This window comes from Telopea speciosissima, unplaced genomic scaffold, assembly GCF_018873765.1.
Source record: "Telopea speciosissima isolate NSW1024214 ecotype Mountain lineage unplaced genomic scaffold, Tspe_v1 Tspe_v1.0071, whole genome shotgun sequence".
NCBI classification, from domain to species: Eukaryota; Viridiplantae; Streptophyta; class Magnoliopsida; order Proteales; family Proteaceae; genus Telopea; species Telopea speciosissima.
Window position 1 is genome coordinate 80,507 of NW_025317407.1, and position 17,842 is coordinate 98,348.

Below are 17,842 nucleotides of genomic sequence, written 5' to 3' on the forward strand. Positions count from 1 at the left end.
TCAAGGGCACAGCGAGCATCCAAGACCAAAGTAGGCAGGCGATTAATGAGATACGAAGCAGCAACAACAACATCTCCCCAAAACCGTGGAGGGACATTCATGGTAAACATGAGAGAGCGAGCAACCTCCAATAGACGTCGGTTCTTCCGCTCAACAACACCATTTTGGGCCAGTGTGTCATACACGAGGTCTGGTGTATACTACCATGAGAGTCAAAGTAAGTGCGCAGGCAACTGTCCCTGTATTCCTTCCCATTGTCAGTGCGCACAATTTTCACACGGGCCTTGAATTGAGTCTGAACCATTTTGTGAAATAATTGGAAGCAAGTAAAGACATCACTCTTCTGATTCACCAAGTAAACCTAAGTAATTCTGCTAAAACAATCAATGAAAGTAACAAACCATCTAAACCCAAAGGTCAACACACCCCAGCCAGGGCCCCACACATCCGAATGAATCAAACCAAAAGGAACTAAACTTCTTTTGTCAAAGATGGGATAAATAGCTCTAGTTTGTTTAGCAAAAGTGCACGCATCACAACTAAAATTGTTTGGATTTCAACTTTTAATCAAACTAGGAAACAAAGTAGATAACACGCCAAGAGACGGATGGCCAAGACGACGATGCCATTTGTTGAGATCTGCAAGGGCAGAATCTAAAGTGCCAGAAGTTGATGCTTGAGAAGCCAAAGCAGAATTTGCTGAAGAGGATCCTTCAAGCACATAAAAACCGCCGACCACCATACCACTACCAATCGTACGACCCATGTCCAAGTCCTGAAACAAGCAGTGAGGAGGAGAAAATGTTACTTCGCATTGCAAGTCCCAAGTGAGACTACTAGTAGACAAGAGATTAGTAGAGAATCGTAGAACATGTAAAACAAAGGAAATACGCATAGAGGGCAAACATTGCACAGCCCCTTTCCCAAAAATGGGGGAAAGGGAACCATCAGCAACACGAACTTTGGTATTATCAGGTAAAGGAGAATAAGTCAAAAAATTAGAAGGAGAACCTGTCATGTGATCCGTTGCGCCAGAGTCATTACCCAAGAAGTGGAATCGACAGAGGAACAACTACCACTAAAAGAAGTACCTGAACCAGAATTTTTGGGCAAGGAAATGGCAGAGGAAGCATTACTATCCAGCCTGGTCAACAAAGTGCGAAGATGTTGCATCTCGTCCTGGGAAAGAGGCCCGGTCGGATCAGAAAAATGCTCATCAGAAGAAACTTGGTTGGCCCAAGCAGAATGATTGGAACCACGTCCCCGGGTATCTGCAAGGCGCCCATGAAGCTTCCAACAACGGTCCTTGGTATGACATTCCTTACCACAGTAATCACACTTGACCGAAGGGCGACACTGGTCATACAATCAATCCCACTACCACGAACACAATTTCCTCGGACAGCAGATTGTGAGCCAGAGAGAAGAGCAAATCATTCTTGAGTAACAGGCTGAATAATTGTTGTTCGGCGATCATCTTCAATAGCAACAAGGGAATATGCTTGTTCAAGAGATGGAAGAGGATAACAATTGAGTACTGTGGCCCGGATCTGATCAAACTCAATGTTGAGACCAGCAAGAAAATCAAACACACGCAAGTCCTCTTCCCATTTTTGAAAAGCAATAGTATCCATATCACAGGAAGCCGTAAATGTCCCATAAAAATCCAGTTGTTGCCACATGGTACACAACTTGGAATAGCATTGGGAAAGAATCAACTCCAATTGTTAGGTCTGAAGAATTTTTTGGAGAAGCTCATAACGAGAGGCAGCATTGCCGATCTTAGAATAAGTATCCTTGGCTGATTTCCAAATCTTCGCAGCCGTGTCAAGAAGAAGAGAATGCCCGGCGATTTCTTGTTCCATAGAGTTAACAAGATAGGACATGACAAGAAAATTAGAAGTCACCCACTTGTCCTGTGCAGAACCAGCTTCAGTTGGTTTGGCTATCGTTCCTGTAATATAGCCAGAGGCCACTGGAATCGATAGCGAAGATGCAGGAGCGAGACCACATCAAGTAATTGCTACCATTTAATTTAATGGAACTGGTAGGGAACAGAAGAAAATCACGCTGAGTCGTGCCTTCGTGTCCAGAGGACGCAGTGGTAAGGTCGGAATCTCTTGGCATGGTTGTTGCATCAAAAAACTCAAACAAAAAAAACCGGGGAGGAATAAAAAAAATCTGCAAAGGGGTTTAAGACATACGGAGCAAAATCACCCTTGGGTGGGAGTCAACTCACCCCCAAGGGTGAGAGGAGGGAGGCGGTAGCAGGAAAAAGGTGGAGAAACTCTCCCGCGAGAAAGAAAGGTGGTCGGGAAGGCCTTGGGAAGGCGGAAGAGGGGTGGCGGAAGGGAGGCGGAAGGCTTGGGTGGTGGAAGAGAGTGGTGGGAGGCGGAAAAAAAGAGGGCGGAAGAAAGGGGGAGGGGAGGTGGAAGCTTGGTGGCAGGCGGTGGAGGTGGTGGGGCTAGGTCACAATCCCGAGAGAGAAGGGAGAGGAAAACCGAAAATTATTTCTAAGATTCCCAAATGAATTCCCGCTCTGGTACCAAGTGGAATTCTGTGAATACTGGCTTGTGAACAATGTGCCCACAGCCTCTTTATTTATAATAGGAGGAAGAACATTCCAGAAAGGATATAATGACCATAATACCCTTATAGACAAAATTATCCTCATACCCATTAAAACAATGTGAATTTGAAAACAGTAGGAGATATTGAAGAAGAATGCAATGTAAAAAATTGATCTACAGCAGGGGTACCACAGATTATAATAAATAATATTAAGACTTATGTAGAAGAAGAAGAAGAATAAAAGAAGATAAGAGATATCACCTAATTTGTAGTAGAATTCAAAACTAGATGAAAAAGAAGAAAGAAGAAATCAGAACTGGGATACCAATCCCGTATGCACAACTCAACAGCTCAAAAGCTCTGAAAAACCTTCAACTCTAGTATTCAAGTCATGCTTAATTGATGGGAGGTTGTATTGTATACATATATATAGCCCTTTGAAATTCCTAACTAATAGACAGAACAGAATTCTTAAATGCTATTACGTATTCTAATCTAATCAAACACTTAACTGTTAATCCCATATACTAACTTTAACCCCACTTTATGGGCTTATAAATAAGCCTGTTACAATATAACCCAAGAAAATAAAAGGCCCAACCTACAACATAACTACCTAAAGCTCGATTTCAACCCATTGGACTGCCACCTGCCCTTTGTGGGCCTCCCAAGCTTGTGCCTAGGCCTCCATACGGGATAATATTAATCCATCTAGTCCAATACAACTGCATTAAAAACAGAATGGAATCTGCCTAGGACAAACTTTGCCAAGGTTATAGTGCACACATTGCCCAATCTGAAGCACCTAAGTAACACCTAGGTCAAGGCCTTAACAACTATGATGGTGTGGAAGAACAGAAATTAAAACAGCAAAGAAGCAATACTCTTTAGAAATCAATGGTCAAGGAGACCTTGGGGAGATAGAGGCAAAAGAAAAAGAGGCCTAGATAACAGATCCTTGTAATTGACAAAGCATTTTGCAAGCCATAACAGCACAGATACTTGAGAAGGATACCACTTGCTCTCTTCAGAATATTAAATTACCTTCCTCTTCTTCATCCTCAAGCAGTTCAAACATAATAGGCTTAACACACGTTTCAGTTCACTAACATGGCAAGGATGATATACTGGGACAGGTAATTGAATGAATCCAAAATGACCTGCAATAGACCAAGAATGGAATATGACTACTAGGAGTATTACAAAATCATACACCAATTGCAAAATGCTAAAGTGTTATTAGTATGTTTCTGGGTTCATTAAAACCAGAAAAATAAATAACTTGTAAAAAATGCAAAACTAACATAAGAAACTGGACCCAGTTACATACCTTCACACTGTCCAGGTTCAGCAGTACCACAAGATTCACATTTACCCGATTCTAGAGGTAGACCAAGGAAAGGATTTGTGAGCTGACTAGGATGGGTAACAGGACAATCACTGATGGACGAGGTACACTACAAAGAAAAAAGCAACCAATTAGCAGAATTGTTCAATTTTCATAAGAGCCAGACAATAACATGTTTGTCCTCTATAGTAGTTTCACTCTCAGGGGTGCATAGCTTGCAATCGAGGATTCGAACCCTGTAACAAAGTCCAAGATTTTTTATTTAGGATACAGATTGCACTTGGAAGCATTGTATTCTGCAATCCCAAAGATTAATCTTGTGATCGTTGTATGGTTGCACTCTATTTCTGATTTTATAACACTTACGGATTATATGCCTAATATACAATTCCAACTTTGTATCCTCAATCATGATTGGCAGAGCAACCTTCCATGGGAATCAGAATTGCAAGGAGACCAAACTCATAATTGGCATAGGTTGGACACGTTAATGCCATAACAAACTTAATTACACAACTCCTTGCAAGCTAAACAGAATTAGAGTAGCAATTTAGTAAAAACAGAATCGACTTCGGATAACATGGTTTGCTAAATGGGTTGCAGCAAAAGAATTGGGAAGGCCTAAGTGCTTAAAACTCGCAGCGGGAAATGCAAATATACATTAAATTGAGAGTAGCTCTAATAATTTTTATAAGGTTTATTTATTTAAATAAAATAATTTACAAAATTAACTAGTTAATAGTGATGGAACTTGGAACAAAAGATCAAAGACATATTAAAATAAACATGTAAGCGGAGAATAAAGAAAAAGAGACAGAGGGTATTGGAGGAGGGGGATTGTAGAAAGGCGGGAGCCCTTGTCTGGGGAGCAGGAGCTAGAGCATCAGCAGAGACAGAGAGAGGAGAGTGTGGGGATTGTAAAAGGGGCAGTGGAAGCCCTGCGTTGGGAGTGGTACTCTTCCCTGCTCGTTAGGAGTTCGGTGGGGTTGATGAAATAGAGAGATGCCCCAATTTATTTTTCTTTAAGTGAATGATTTACACAAATGCCATGAGAGAGAGAGAGAGATTCATGGCTGATGGGAGAACACAGAAGCCAACGTTATGCTATAGACAAGCACTACAAAGAGTACAGTCATATGCTTAACAAGAACCAGGCCCATACTTAGGTCCATGGTTCTTCAACTGAGCCTTTTGGTTCCGGCCTGACCCAGCCCACGGTCTGGGTGTTACTGGTTCACTAAAAAACCAGAATCGCGGGGTCCTTATTGTAGTACTACTACATAATTAGGTTTGGTTTCTATTTTTTTATTTAGTAGTACCTTTAGTTTCTAATAAGTTGTTCCTATTTATTATTTACTTGATGTACAAGGATCCAATACTACATGTGTAGACCTTCTTTTAGTAGTTTCTATTTTATTAGTTTTCCTTTTGAAGGAAGTACCCTTCTATTGTCGATTTTAAGAATGAATGAATGCTTGGCTTTTGTGCCTTAGTTGCTGTCAGAGACTCAGAAAGAGTGAAGAGGTGAGATGCTCTTGTGGTTAGTAAGATACTGACCAAGGCCATAGGTGAGAGGAGCTCTTGGTCATATCCCTTTCTTCTTCCCCCTGTTTCTATTTTATTTTTCTGCAACCCTAGGTCTGTTTGAATCTATCTGAACCCTTCCTGAAATTGTGGTGATTCCCTGCTGTTCCTTGGAGTTGGAGTACCTGTTGGCAGTGAGCCAAGACCAAGCGAAGACCATGCTGCTTCCTTCCATATCCTGCGTCACCCCTTTTTTTATGTTCTATCTCTGCAGCTTTCCACTCCCAAATGTCTGCTATTCTGTCCATTAGATTCAATTGGTGTTTGAAGGTTTCATTCTCTGTTGGAAACCTTTCAACAATCATAATTTCAGCCTCATCTAAAAGTGGTTTTGATAAAAATCAGCAAGTTACTAAATCTGTCAGACCTGGTTTTCGGATAAGTGAACATTAGCAATGTAAACTCACTCTTCCTCTTCCTAATTTCATAGCGGTGTTATTATCTCCTATCTAACCATCAGTATGATGAGAGTTTTAAAGGAATGTTTCCACTCATCAGACCTGACCTTTGACCCAATTCTGGTGTTGATCTGTCCAGTAGTTTGTTAGTTATTACTTATTTGATTGTGGCTAAATCTGTCTCTATATTTTCTATTTTATTCCTCCTAGTACAACCATCAATCCATGATGCAGATTCATCATCAAAATGGGCTTATTTCTTTAGAAATAAGTTTAGGGTTGGGATATATATATGTTGGGCCTTTGTTCCCAAGGGTTTTCTAAGTAATAGGCCACTTTAATGAGCCTAAACTAGGGGTACATAGGTTGCATACGGGATTAGCACAATACTTAGTTTATTTTTAAGTTTTTTAATTGAACCAGTTCAAATTGGTTGCATCCAATTGGTTCAATTTAAATGATCATGTGACTTGGTTAAGTGGTCATGTGACAACTTAAGTGGTCATGTGATCTAAGTTGGGCTGAATTAGGACTCTATAAGTCTAGCCATGTTTTGAGTCTATTTCCTTTAGTATTTTAATTTCCTAGTCAGTTTAAGTTACCTAATAGGTCAAGGATTGAGTTAGGCCTTTCCTTTTTAGAGTAGGAATCTATTTTTGAGTCTTTTATGTAAGATTGTAAGGGGGGCAAACATTGAACACGAATTTGATTAATGAAAAGCTTTTGCTTGCTGCCATTGTTGCTGCCCTGCTCTGTTGAGTGTTGCTCCTTATGAGTGTGCATCCTTGTGGTTCTATCAAGGTGGAAAGGGGTTGATCGACTCCTTACACCGTGACGGCTGGGAGGATCCTCTACAGCTGGAAGGTGGTTCTATCCTTCTATCACAGAGCTGCTGCCTCAATTGAATATCTTCTTCATCCAATTTTCCCTAATCTGAACCATCCTTTGATGAAAAGATCCTGGCTTGGTTCCTAGTTTGATTATTCGAATCTAGGACTACATTAATCCAACCCTTGGATCACCATCAAACTTTGGGATACTATTCCTCTACCCTAGTTGTCCATTCAACCAGAACTTGGGCTTGATCTGAGCCCTAGTTCTTTACCCATCGGGCCTCTTTCGTTGCTGGAATTTATATCCTACAGTCCAACTTGTGGGTCGGGTTGACTACTTGCTCATTTAATAAGTCCATCCCCATTATGTACGGAACAACAACCTTATTTGACCACTCTCCTTATCCGTATATCCCCATTTCTCCTTCTTTTTTTTATAAGCAACAAGAAAAAGGAATTTCATTCATCTGTAACCATGTGTATGAAAAAGAAACTATCAGACCTGTTCCTCCATACTAATTAGAGAGAAGAAGATGCCATGAACCCTCTTCCCCCACCCACCCCTGCTCCGCCTCCTTCCCCCTCGCCGCCACCTCTCCCTGCAACTCCTGGCGCCATTTCCGACGCTATCTCCCCTCTCCCCCCTGCTTCTCTTCCACCTGCCACCTTGTCGCCTTCCCCTCCCCTCATTGCTCCTCCATCCATCGCTAACCCCGCCACCCATCCCACTGCTTCTACCTCTGGCCCCAAAAACTGGTCATCCTTGTTACAGCATTCACCTTCCTCTCCTCTCGATACCTCCCTCCACTACGCTAAACCCTCCTCTGATAATGGAGTGCCTTTTGCCCTCTGCCCAAACTCCATCCTCTCCCTTGAATTCTCTAAATGGTCCTCCTGTCTGGTTGGGCACTTCTTGGGCGCCCGTCCCTCCTTCAACATCGTCCAAGCCTCTCTTACCAAGCAATGAAAAGCAGCAGGATTGCTTGAAGTCCACCTCCTTGACTCAGGTGTGTTCTTCTTCAAGTTCTTCTCCGATGAAGCTAAGTCTCGTGCCCTGGACGGAGCTCCTTGGATGGTAGGCACCAAACCTATCTTTCTTCGTCAATGGCAGCCCCATCTCCTCCTCCACAAGGTCGACCTAAACACCATTCCTTTGTGGATCAATCTTCCAGGACTTCCTCTGCAATACTAGACCCAAGAGAGCCTCAGCCATATAGGCTCTGTTATAGGTATTCCACTTCGCACAGACCTACGCACCCTCAAGTTGAACCATCTCTCTTTTGCCAGGCTTTGTGTGGACATCTTTGCCTATTCCCCTCCTCCATCGTCCATCTCCATCAAGGAAGAGGAGGATTCTGGTTCGAGCAGCCTGTGAGATACGAATGGATCCCCCCCACAGCCAGCACTGCAAAATTTTTGGTCACTCAACTACTGCTTGCCCAGCCTCGATGTCCCTTGCCACAGCAGCTCTAGATACAGCAGCAACACAGTCTTCTCCCCTTACAGTTCATCTCCCTGCTTCGACTTCATCGGAGATGCCCGCATCAGTTCTTCCCTCTGAAGACCCTGCCATCTCTGCCTTGACTACTGGTCCTTCAACTTCTGAGAATCATGGTCGAAAACCAAAGACACTTCACCGACGACGTCGCCGTCTCAGCCGTCGACACCAGGGCGGCAGGGCACCACCACCGTCGTTGCCGACGGCGCCATTGCTTGCTCTACGGTGTCTGTCCCTGGTACCGAGGTCTCTCAGGCCCTTACTACGAATCCTCTGCAGATGTCAGACTCCTTGATACCTGAGCAGGTCGCAATATCTGAAGAACTAGCGCAAGAGAACTTCGTTTTTGGAGCTTCCCCTGATGTGGCTCCGTTGACATCCCTGCAACTGTCCACGGATTCCACCACTGAGCTTAGAAGAGATACTGGCTTCTCACCTACCCCCTCTGGGTCGCCTTGCAGTTCCCCTGATAAGCTTGATCCTTCTGTAGGTGTTCCTATCGAGATCCCGACGAAGGCCTACACTTGCCATTCTCTCGCTTCCCCTTTTTTCGCTGCGACCTCATCATCTGCAACCTCCTCCTTTTTGGACCTCCCCCCCCCCCTTTTGCCCCTTCTTTGCGTACTAAACAATCTAACTTTCCCCTTTTACCCCCTCTTTACCCACCTCAGTACCTACTTTACCCCCTGCTCCCTACCCCTCCCTGGCCTTTCTCATCACCCTCCTCTAATGACTTAAGCTTTTCTCTCAAACCCATTTCTAGTCCTATTGGGCCCTCCCTCCAAGCCCATGACCCCTCTTTTATTCCTAGGCCCAGCCTGGTGTACCTTTCCTTTCCCCCTTCCTAGCCCAGGTCCCGACCAAGTCCTCTCTCCATCTTTGGCCCAACAGCCTGGCCCAAACCTCTACCCCCCTCTAAACCCAGCCCACCCCTTTCCAGCCCCTCTTAACCTCTGCCCCCCTTTCAACCCAACCCCTCCTAACCACTACCCCCCTCTTAACCCAGCCCACCTCTACCCAGCCCCTCTTAACCCTCTTCCCCCCAACCCAAGCCCAGTCTTTCTTCACCTATAACTTGCCCATCATTCAACCCCCAGCCCATCTCTACCACAAACTATTCCCCAATCCCCCTTCCCAATCCCTCACCAGGTCCATCTCCTCCCCTTCCCTCTTGGACTTTCCCCCCTTGACCCCCCCTCTTTCTGAACTGCCCCCCCGGTTTCACCTGCTCGCCCCTCCCCCCTTGATCCCCCCTCCCCACCCCGCAGGCCTCTTGTCTGCGATCCGGCTTTAGTCTTCTTTCGTCGTCGCTACCGTAGCACCCCTTTGGTGTGCACACTGCCATTCCCACTCAAGTGGTCATGTCTGCAGGCTTCATTTGGAATATCAGAGGTCTCAACTCCCTAGCCAAACATCAGGATTTTAGATCCCTCATCAAATCCACCCATTCTTCTTTTTGTGCCCTTCTCGAGACCCGTGCTCTGCAAGATAATGCCTCCCGCATTGCTGCCTCAATTGCCCCCTCCTGGTCCCTTCTCTCTAATTACAATCACTCCCCTCTCGATCGGATTTGGTTCCTCTGGGACCCTTCCAAAATTAATATCTCTCTTTCCCATTCCTCTTCCCAATTCCTCCATCTCAGCCTTTCCATTCCCAACTCCCATTCCACTTTCTTTCTGACGATTGTCTATGCCTGCAACCATGTTGACCGTTCTTCTCTTTGGCTTGATCTCACCCTCCTCAAAACCTCCATGGACTCCATCCCTTGGGGTTTAGGCGGGGACTTCAATGTGGTGCGATCCCAAGGTGAGAAACTGGGTGGCAGACCTATTGACTCATCCTCCGTCCTTGCTTTTAACGAGTGCTTAGAAGATCTAGGCATTGAGGACCTTCGCTGGACTGGTTCCCCCCTTACTTGGAACAACCGGCGAGTTGGCCCTGATCGCATTGCTTGCAAGCTTGATCGTTTCCTCTCCAACGAGGCTTGGCTCTCCTCCTTCCCCCACTCTCTTGCCAACTTCCTCCTTCAGGGTCTCTCAGATCATTGCCCCTGCCACATCCTTATCCAACCCTATTCCTTCTTTGGCCCTAAGCCATTCAAATTCTTTGACATGAGGACCTCCCACCATCTTTTCCTCCCCACTGTCCTTAAGGCCTGGCACACCCCAGTCTCCTCCCCCTCCCTCCCCCTCATTGCCCTGACCAGGAAGCTCCGCAACACCAAAGCTGCCCTAAAAAGCTGGAATCTCTCCACCTTTGGTAACATCAATTCCAGGCTCTCCTCCTGCAAATCCAACCTCTCCTCCGTTTAGTCCAGACTTCAATCTAACCCTCTCAATCCTCTTCTTGCTTCTGAGGAAAAACTCTCCTCTCTGAGGAATTGTTTTCTCTCTCCTCCCTGGAGGAAACTTCCTATGCCAAAAATCCCACATCAAGTAGCTAGAGCTGGGAGACTCTAACTCAGCTTACTTTCACAGGTCTCTGGAAGCTAGACTCAACTCTAATTCCATCACCCTCCTACACCCCTTTGATGGCTCCCCCCTTACCTCAATCCATGACATCAAATCTGCTTCAATCTCTTTCTTCTCCGACTTGTTCAATCCCCCCTTTCCGCCCCCCTATCCCCCCTGATCTCATCAACAAGTTCCTCCCTCCCCTTGTTGCGGAATCCCTCATTAGTATTCCCTCTGATAATGCGATCTCCAAGGCTATCCACTCCCATAAAGCCAACAACGCTCCTGGTCTTTATGGGTTCAGTATGGGATTCTTCCTAAGCTACTGGGATTCCATCAAAGGAGACCTCTTCAAAGCCATTTGCAGCTTCTTTTACAAGCCTAGTCAACTAGCTCAGGTCAACCAGACCTTCATCTGCCTCATTCCTACAAAAGAAGGAGCCACTTCTCGCTCGGACTTCAGGCCTATCTCCCTCTGCAACCTCATCTACAAATTCATTGCCAAAATCCTTGCCAATAGAATCAAGGCTGTTATCCCCTCTCTGGTCAATCCCAACAAATCCGCCTTCATTTCAGGGCGAACCATTGCGGATAACATTATCCTTTACTCTGAGATTGTGCGGGGTTTTGACTGCAAATCTCACTCTCCGGCTGCCCTTATGAAAATTGACCTCCACAAAGCTTCTGACTCCCTTCGTTGGGACTTCATCTGCGGAGTGCTCTCTCAAATGGGCTTCCCCCCTTCCCTTGTTCGTTGGATTCATGCTTGCATCTCCTCCCCCTCCTTCTCTGTTCTTGTCAATGGTTCTCCGGCTGGATTCTTCTATTCTAAAGTGGGCATCCGCCAAGACTGCCCCCTCTCTCCCTTCCTTTTCTCCATCGCTTTGGAAGTCCTCTCCCGTAGCCTCCAATCCAAGACTAATCTCCATCTCATCTCTCCCATTCCTAAATGCAAGCATATCAACCTCACCCATCTCGCTTTTGCTGACGATATGATGATCTTCTCTAAGGCCTCTCACTCCTCCATCTCTGCTATTATGGATTCCCTCCACCTCTTTGAGACCCTCTCGGGCCTTTGCATTAATCTCCTCAAATCCAAAATCTTCCTCTCTGGTATTTCAGATCTGGATAGAGATTCCCTTCTGAACCTGACTGGTTTCTCCATTGGCTCCCTCCCAGTTAAATACCTTGGCCTCCCTCTCATTCCGACCAGACTCTCTAATCACCATTGAGCTCCTATGTTGGATAACATTCGCAAGCGCCTCCAGCTCTGGAAAAGCAAACTCCTTTCCTATGCTGGCCGCCTTGTTTGAATCTGCTCTGTCCTCCAAGCTTCTTACATCTATTGGAGTGGGATCTTCGGATTACCCAAAGCCACCACCCAGGCGATGGAGCGCCTCTTCTGTGCTTTCCTCTGGAAAGGGACTGACACTTCTAGATTCCTCTATCCTGTTAGCTGAAAGTCTATTTGCCTCCCTATATCCGAGGGTGGCCTTAGGATCCGGCGTATTAAAGACTCTAATACTGCTGATATTCTTAAGCTAATCTGGAAAATCTCCTCCCGTCATGATTCCATCTGGGTTAATTGGGTCTACTCTCACCTTCTCAAGTCCGACTCCATCTAAACTGTCTCTACCCCCTCTGATGCCTCCTGGATCTAGAGAAAGATCCTTGCCCTCCGTGGTATCTCTTCGTCCATTGCTCGTGGATCCTCCACCTCCCTCTGGCTCGACCCTTGGCACCCCCCTTGGTATCCTTTTCTGTGTTCTTAGCCCTAGGTCGATCTACTCTTCTGGTCTTCCAAAAAATGCCCCCCTCTCCTGTCTCATTTCTTCTGGATCCTAGTCCCCCCCCTTATCTCAATCCCTCCATTGTCTCTCGGATTTGGCCTGCTCTCCCCCCTCCCCCTTTCCCCCCCCCCATGACAACAGAATCCTTTGGTTGCCCTCCCCCAATGGCCTCTTCAGCACCAGTTCAGCCTGGAACTTTGTCAGATCCACCGCCCCCACTGTTCCCTGGCACAACCTTGTCTGGTTCAAAGGCCACATACCCCGCCATAGTATCACTACCTGGAGATCCCTTCGCCTTTACCTTCCCACCCAAGCCTTCTTCATTCACCGCCACATCCCTGTTTCCCCTGCCTGCTCCCTTTGCTGGAATGGTTGTAAAGACATCCCCCACCTCTTCTTTGACTGCCCCTTTACCTCAACCATTTGGAAAAAAGCCCTCTCCTCCATCTGGCACCACAACAGGAGACCCCTTCACTTCAACAAAGAATGGCTTTGGGTGGCTAAATCCTTCTCTGGGTCCTCGATTTGTGACACCATTGGAAAGCTGATTTTTGGAGCTGCTATTCATCACATTTGGATGGAGCGTAATCTTAGGAGATGGACTTCCAATTCTCGATCCTTCGATCTGATTTGGAAAGCCATCTCCTTTGAAGTCTCTTCCAAGCTCAGCCGTGCCAATCTTCGTGCTGTCAGGGACACCCCTAGGAAGTAGGAATAGGCATATTGCTGTCTTTTGGGGCCTTGACCTGCCCTCTCTTTTTTCTTCCACCTCTGCGTAGGTTGGATTGTTGTTTCTCCCCCCCCCTCCCTCTCCCTTGTATATTCTTTCCTCTTTCCTGCCCCCGCCTGGGGTATGGTAATACATATTTATTCACCCAAAAAAAACCGTGTATGAAGACATATGGGTCAGGTGTTCTTATACCTTTACAAAAGTTGTTAATCCCTATAAACATACAAACTGCCCCTTTATAAAAGTCAAGGCCCAAGCAAGGAAAACCAGTTGGAAACAAAGGGTTCCCTAGGTGTGCCAAAAAGCATTTTAATTGACAGCCCAATCAAATAGGTGAAAGCTAATGTCAGCACAAAGTCTGTGGAAAGATCTCGAATGGTCTTCAAAACTCCTCCAATTCTCTATCAGTATATCACCATTTCTTTTTTATGCTTAGATTACTAAGTTGCCCCTCAAAAATATCGATTAGGTGCACATGGATTTCAAAATATATAGCGCCCCTTTTTTTGGTGGATTGAAGTCGGCCTCCTCTGTCCTAGGTCTGGGATTGAACCAATGAGTCCAATCCCAACCCAGGACATTTTGTAATCCCAATCTTGGATGATACTAAACATAGCAACTTCAGCATGGATTGGATTCCCAGTCTGGATTGTGATCTTGGATGCCGTACCAAACACCCCCTTCATTTACTTTCTAAGGTTTCCCCGATTAACTATCTTCGGCAGTGTAATATACTATTTAAACATAATAAGGGCCACTGAGAGTAATCCTCGTAATTATATGGAAAAGCCTAGGATCCTTTTCTAAGCAAGCAATGAAATCACGACATGGAGGTCAAGGATTAACTTGGAACAATTTTTTTTTTAAAAAGGACAAAACTGAATTACATAAAGAAGGCGGTAAAAGGGGAAATAAGGAATATGAGTGGTTATGTCATGTTAGGGGGCAGGGGGAGAAGACAAGAGGTTGTCTTCAACCTCCCATCCGATAGCAAGGATTTTGGCACATCGACCTCCATCACATGGCAGCAATCTGATCCAAATTTCCAGACATTAGACCCTCAACCCAGAATCAACTACAATTACAGAAAATAATAGTGAAGAAAAAAGAGATTCCAACACTGATGTAGACCTTCCGGAAGTTGCAGATCCGAAACTGATATGACAAGGATTATGCTACGGTAAGAGAGTTGATGGAGGCAAGGGAAACAGGGTCCAAATCGCTACAGGGGTGCGACCTTACCCTTGAAAGTTCAATCCGAATCAATGAGGTATTAGGGATTTCGAACTCCAATCTCAGTCTGCTAATAATACTACAATGGAACATGGAAGAAAAGGGGAAGAGGGTTAAGAAGGACAAGTATAGAGAAGAAACCAGAAGAGGAACAAAAGAGTAATAGACGGTGAAGGAAGAAAGAAAAATCATGCGCAAGGGGAGAGAGAGAAGAAAAGGGGCAACAGCCACTGCTGCTCATGCCATACAGGCAACAACCAAAACAAACTTCATTCTTTTAACCTACTCCCACGATGGGGATTACAAGCACATATATTAAAAAAAAAAAGTCCCAAAAATTAAAAACTCTCGACTAGGAAACTAAGAACAATTCAAACTGGGAAACCAACTCTGCTACGTAGCTAAACTTCCAAAAATAAGATGATTACATATCATCCTAACAAAGAAAAATATATATCTAATTATCCTACTAGACCAAAATCCCAATTTGGGCCCGGTTCTTGGTCAGGGCTCTCAAACAGGTTCGGCCCAGTCCAAGGAAGTGCTCCTGCATCAAGGTCTATATCTCATTGTTCATGCAAAAATAGATTACTTGGATTCGGATTTCAACATAGGCTAAGCGATCTTCCGAAGCGGTGGGATGTAAAAATGCATCGGAAGGGGAGCTTTACGCCTTAGAGTGAACCACCCGCATGAGCAGGTGTGGACGAAGCAGAAGCGAGAATGTTGGCTTAACACAAACATTGATGAAAATCCAATGCCCCAAAAACCAAGGGTTCCTCCACAAGGTTCGCCCACAGAAGGTGAGTCAGGGCCTAAAATCAGGCCAAAAGGCTTAGTCGATGGACAACAGGTGAATATTCTTGCACTACCCCTTGTTGGTCCCGAGGGAAGTGGGAGACTAGGTTAGCCAAAAGATGGTTATAAGGACGCAAGATCACCCTTCTTTTTCAAGGTAAGAAGGGGTATAGAAAATGCCACAAGCCAATCTCCGAGTACCAGGCGCTACGGTGCAGAAGTAACCCCTGAAAAGCTCGAACAACCTTCAACAAAAAAGTACCTGTACCCGAAACTGACACAGGTAGGTAGGTAGAGAATACCTACAGTAGTATATTGTAAATAGGCGACAATCATGTACCAGTAATGCTGACTCAGAACCCAAACACCTACCTGCCTCCCCATAGGAGGAACAAATAGACTTGCAGGAATGTTCAAAAACAACAGAAAATAAAAGTTTAGAAAAATGAAAGGTAAACCAAACAAATTGACTAACAATTTCCTGAGGTGTTGCTAAACTAAATCTGATGTCATTTATTTTTCCATCTACAACAAGTGGTGATAAAAGTGTCTCCTCCATCTCTGCTATCATAACACCTGCAACTGAAGAAAGTAAGTTTCAGCAATGAATGCAGTCTCAAAAGGAAGGCATAGCACAGTTCATAAAACATGAAGAACATACGTAAATACTTGAAAAGACAAAATAAGGGTTGCCAAATGATTTTCCACAAGAAAAAAAGAATTTAAAAATAAAAACTTTAACTACTTCTGCATAAACAAAAAACATAACTATGCCAAATCTCACAGATTCACAGAAAGACTTAAAACATAGTGTGGTCTCCAGTGGTTGGACTATTCTGCTGAAGCCGCTTATGTGAATAGCCCGTAGAAACTATTTCACACCACTACTTCCCTGACCTCTTTCCGGACAGGTGGGGTTATGTGTTGGGGGAAAACAATCAGACCCGGGCATTCCCCCATTGATATTAACAATCTCCTCTCATCATCTGTATGATGTTATGGTCTTTCTTGCAGCAATGGAGCACTTGGAAACAGGAACCTGCTGCTACAAGTTGGAATTTGTTGACCAAAAAGAATAATAGTTCGTCAAGGCAACAAGGCAAGCCAATGCCCTTAGCCAGGAGCCTAGGCACCTACCAGGCTATGATCATGGCATGCATAAAACAGAGTTTACAAGAGGACCTCTCAGGTAGTCAGGTTATATGAGTACTTATGTTTACTATTACACTGATGAAGTTATGTTAATAATTAGAGGAGACATGAAGCCTACCACTCAGTCATGATCGTCAACATTTGTAACTTGTACGTATTCATTTTACAAACACCGACATTATTTAGGGCTTCCTTGTATTCATTTTTCTAATTTTAACCCCATGTTTGCCTTCTTTTCCAATGTTAAACCCTTAGAGATATGATACGTCAAAATAAGGTGCAACATAAAAGCAAAGAGCCATAAATGAGGACAGAAAAGAAAATTAAGGAGCGCAAGGGTAAACAACATAGGAACAAGGACTGAAGAGAGAGTTACAAAATAGTTATCATGTTGCCAAGGTGAGAAACAAAAGTGGCAAGCTACCTTGACACCTAGGCAATGCCTTAGCAATACCAGAAAACCAAGGCAAGCACCATATGTTATACCCCAGGCCATAATTTCTACGTATTTTCCATCCTAAAAATGCAAATGCATGCATAATTCAGAGTTATTGTTAAATAGAATAGCTAGGTTGCAGGGGGTTTTAAGCAATGTTCTTTCTTATTTCTCGGCTTTAAGTGTAATTGTGCTTTAGTGTCCTTACTCCACCAGTTTTTGTTGTCGGTCCCGAGCCCGGATAAACGATGAGGGTTGTGTGCATCAGGTCAGCAGCCAGTACCTGGAAAAAAAAACCCTAGCCAAACCCTTTTTACATGGATTCTACAACCTTATATTTTCAACGTAATGCTAGGGCATCCCCCGTGTTAAGCGAAGTGAGCAAGGGTCATGGTTCGAGAACTCGCGAGATCTCGCCGAGTTTCTCGGTTTCATGAGATCCCGAGACGAGATGCCATACGCATTCTAAAATTACACTTTCTCGGCGAGATCTCGGTATTGTCTCGGTACACATTTTTTCCAGTTTTTTTTTTAGTTTTAAAAGTTCAATATCTCACCGCGGTATCGGGTTAGAACAAGGTTTTTTACCCATTTTTATTAAAAGAGGGCAATGGACAGAACTCGGAAATCTCAATAGTTCTGTCCATAGCTCTCTAAACAAAGGGGAAAACACTCAAACAGGTCTCTCCCTCAAATTTCTTCCTCGTTCTTTCAAATCTTGGGTGAATTGCATTGTTTGAAGTGAGATTCAAGTGCTAAAGTGAAGATTCAACTCCAACAGTCCAAGAATCATCACCTATTTGTAGGATTCCAGAGTAAAACTCATATTTGGACTTGTTTTTTGGCAAATCTGGGCATGCCATTGTGTTTAAATGGCCTGAAATAGGCTGGATATCAAAAAAAAAAAAAAATGCAGCAACTCACCGAGATCTCGGCTTGACTCGGTTTCTGGCTTGTCTGATATGCCACCGAGACCCGAGTCTTAGAACCTTGGCAAGGGTTAGCTAGGGCGTCACAT

General features: G+C 44.6%; 1 protein-coding gene across 2 annotated transcripts in view; it reads right to left on the minus strand.

The window, feature by feature from the left end:
• Positions 1 to 17,842, minus strand: part of LOC122647516 (DNA-directed RNA polymerase V subunit 1) — a 127,622-nt gene that overhangs the window by 79,875 nt on the left and 29,905 nt on the right. For both annotated transcript variants that reach the window (XM_043840907.1, XM_043840906.1), the window contains 3 exons: positions 15,712 to 15,818; positions 3,902 to 4,028; positions 3,616 to 3,731 (listed from right to left, as the gene is read on the minus strand). In XM_043840907.1, the coding sequence (XP_043696842.1) occupies positions 3,616 to 3,731; positions 3,902 to 4,028; positions 15,712 to 15,807 (339 nt within the window). In that variant the 5' untranslated portion in view covers positions 15,808 to 15,818. The remainder of the gene's footprint in view (positions 1 to 3,615; positions 3,732 to 3,901; positions 4,029 to 15,711; positions 15,819 to 17,842) is intronic.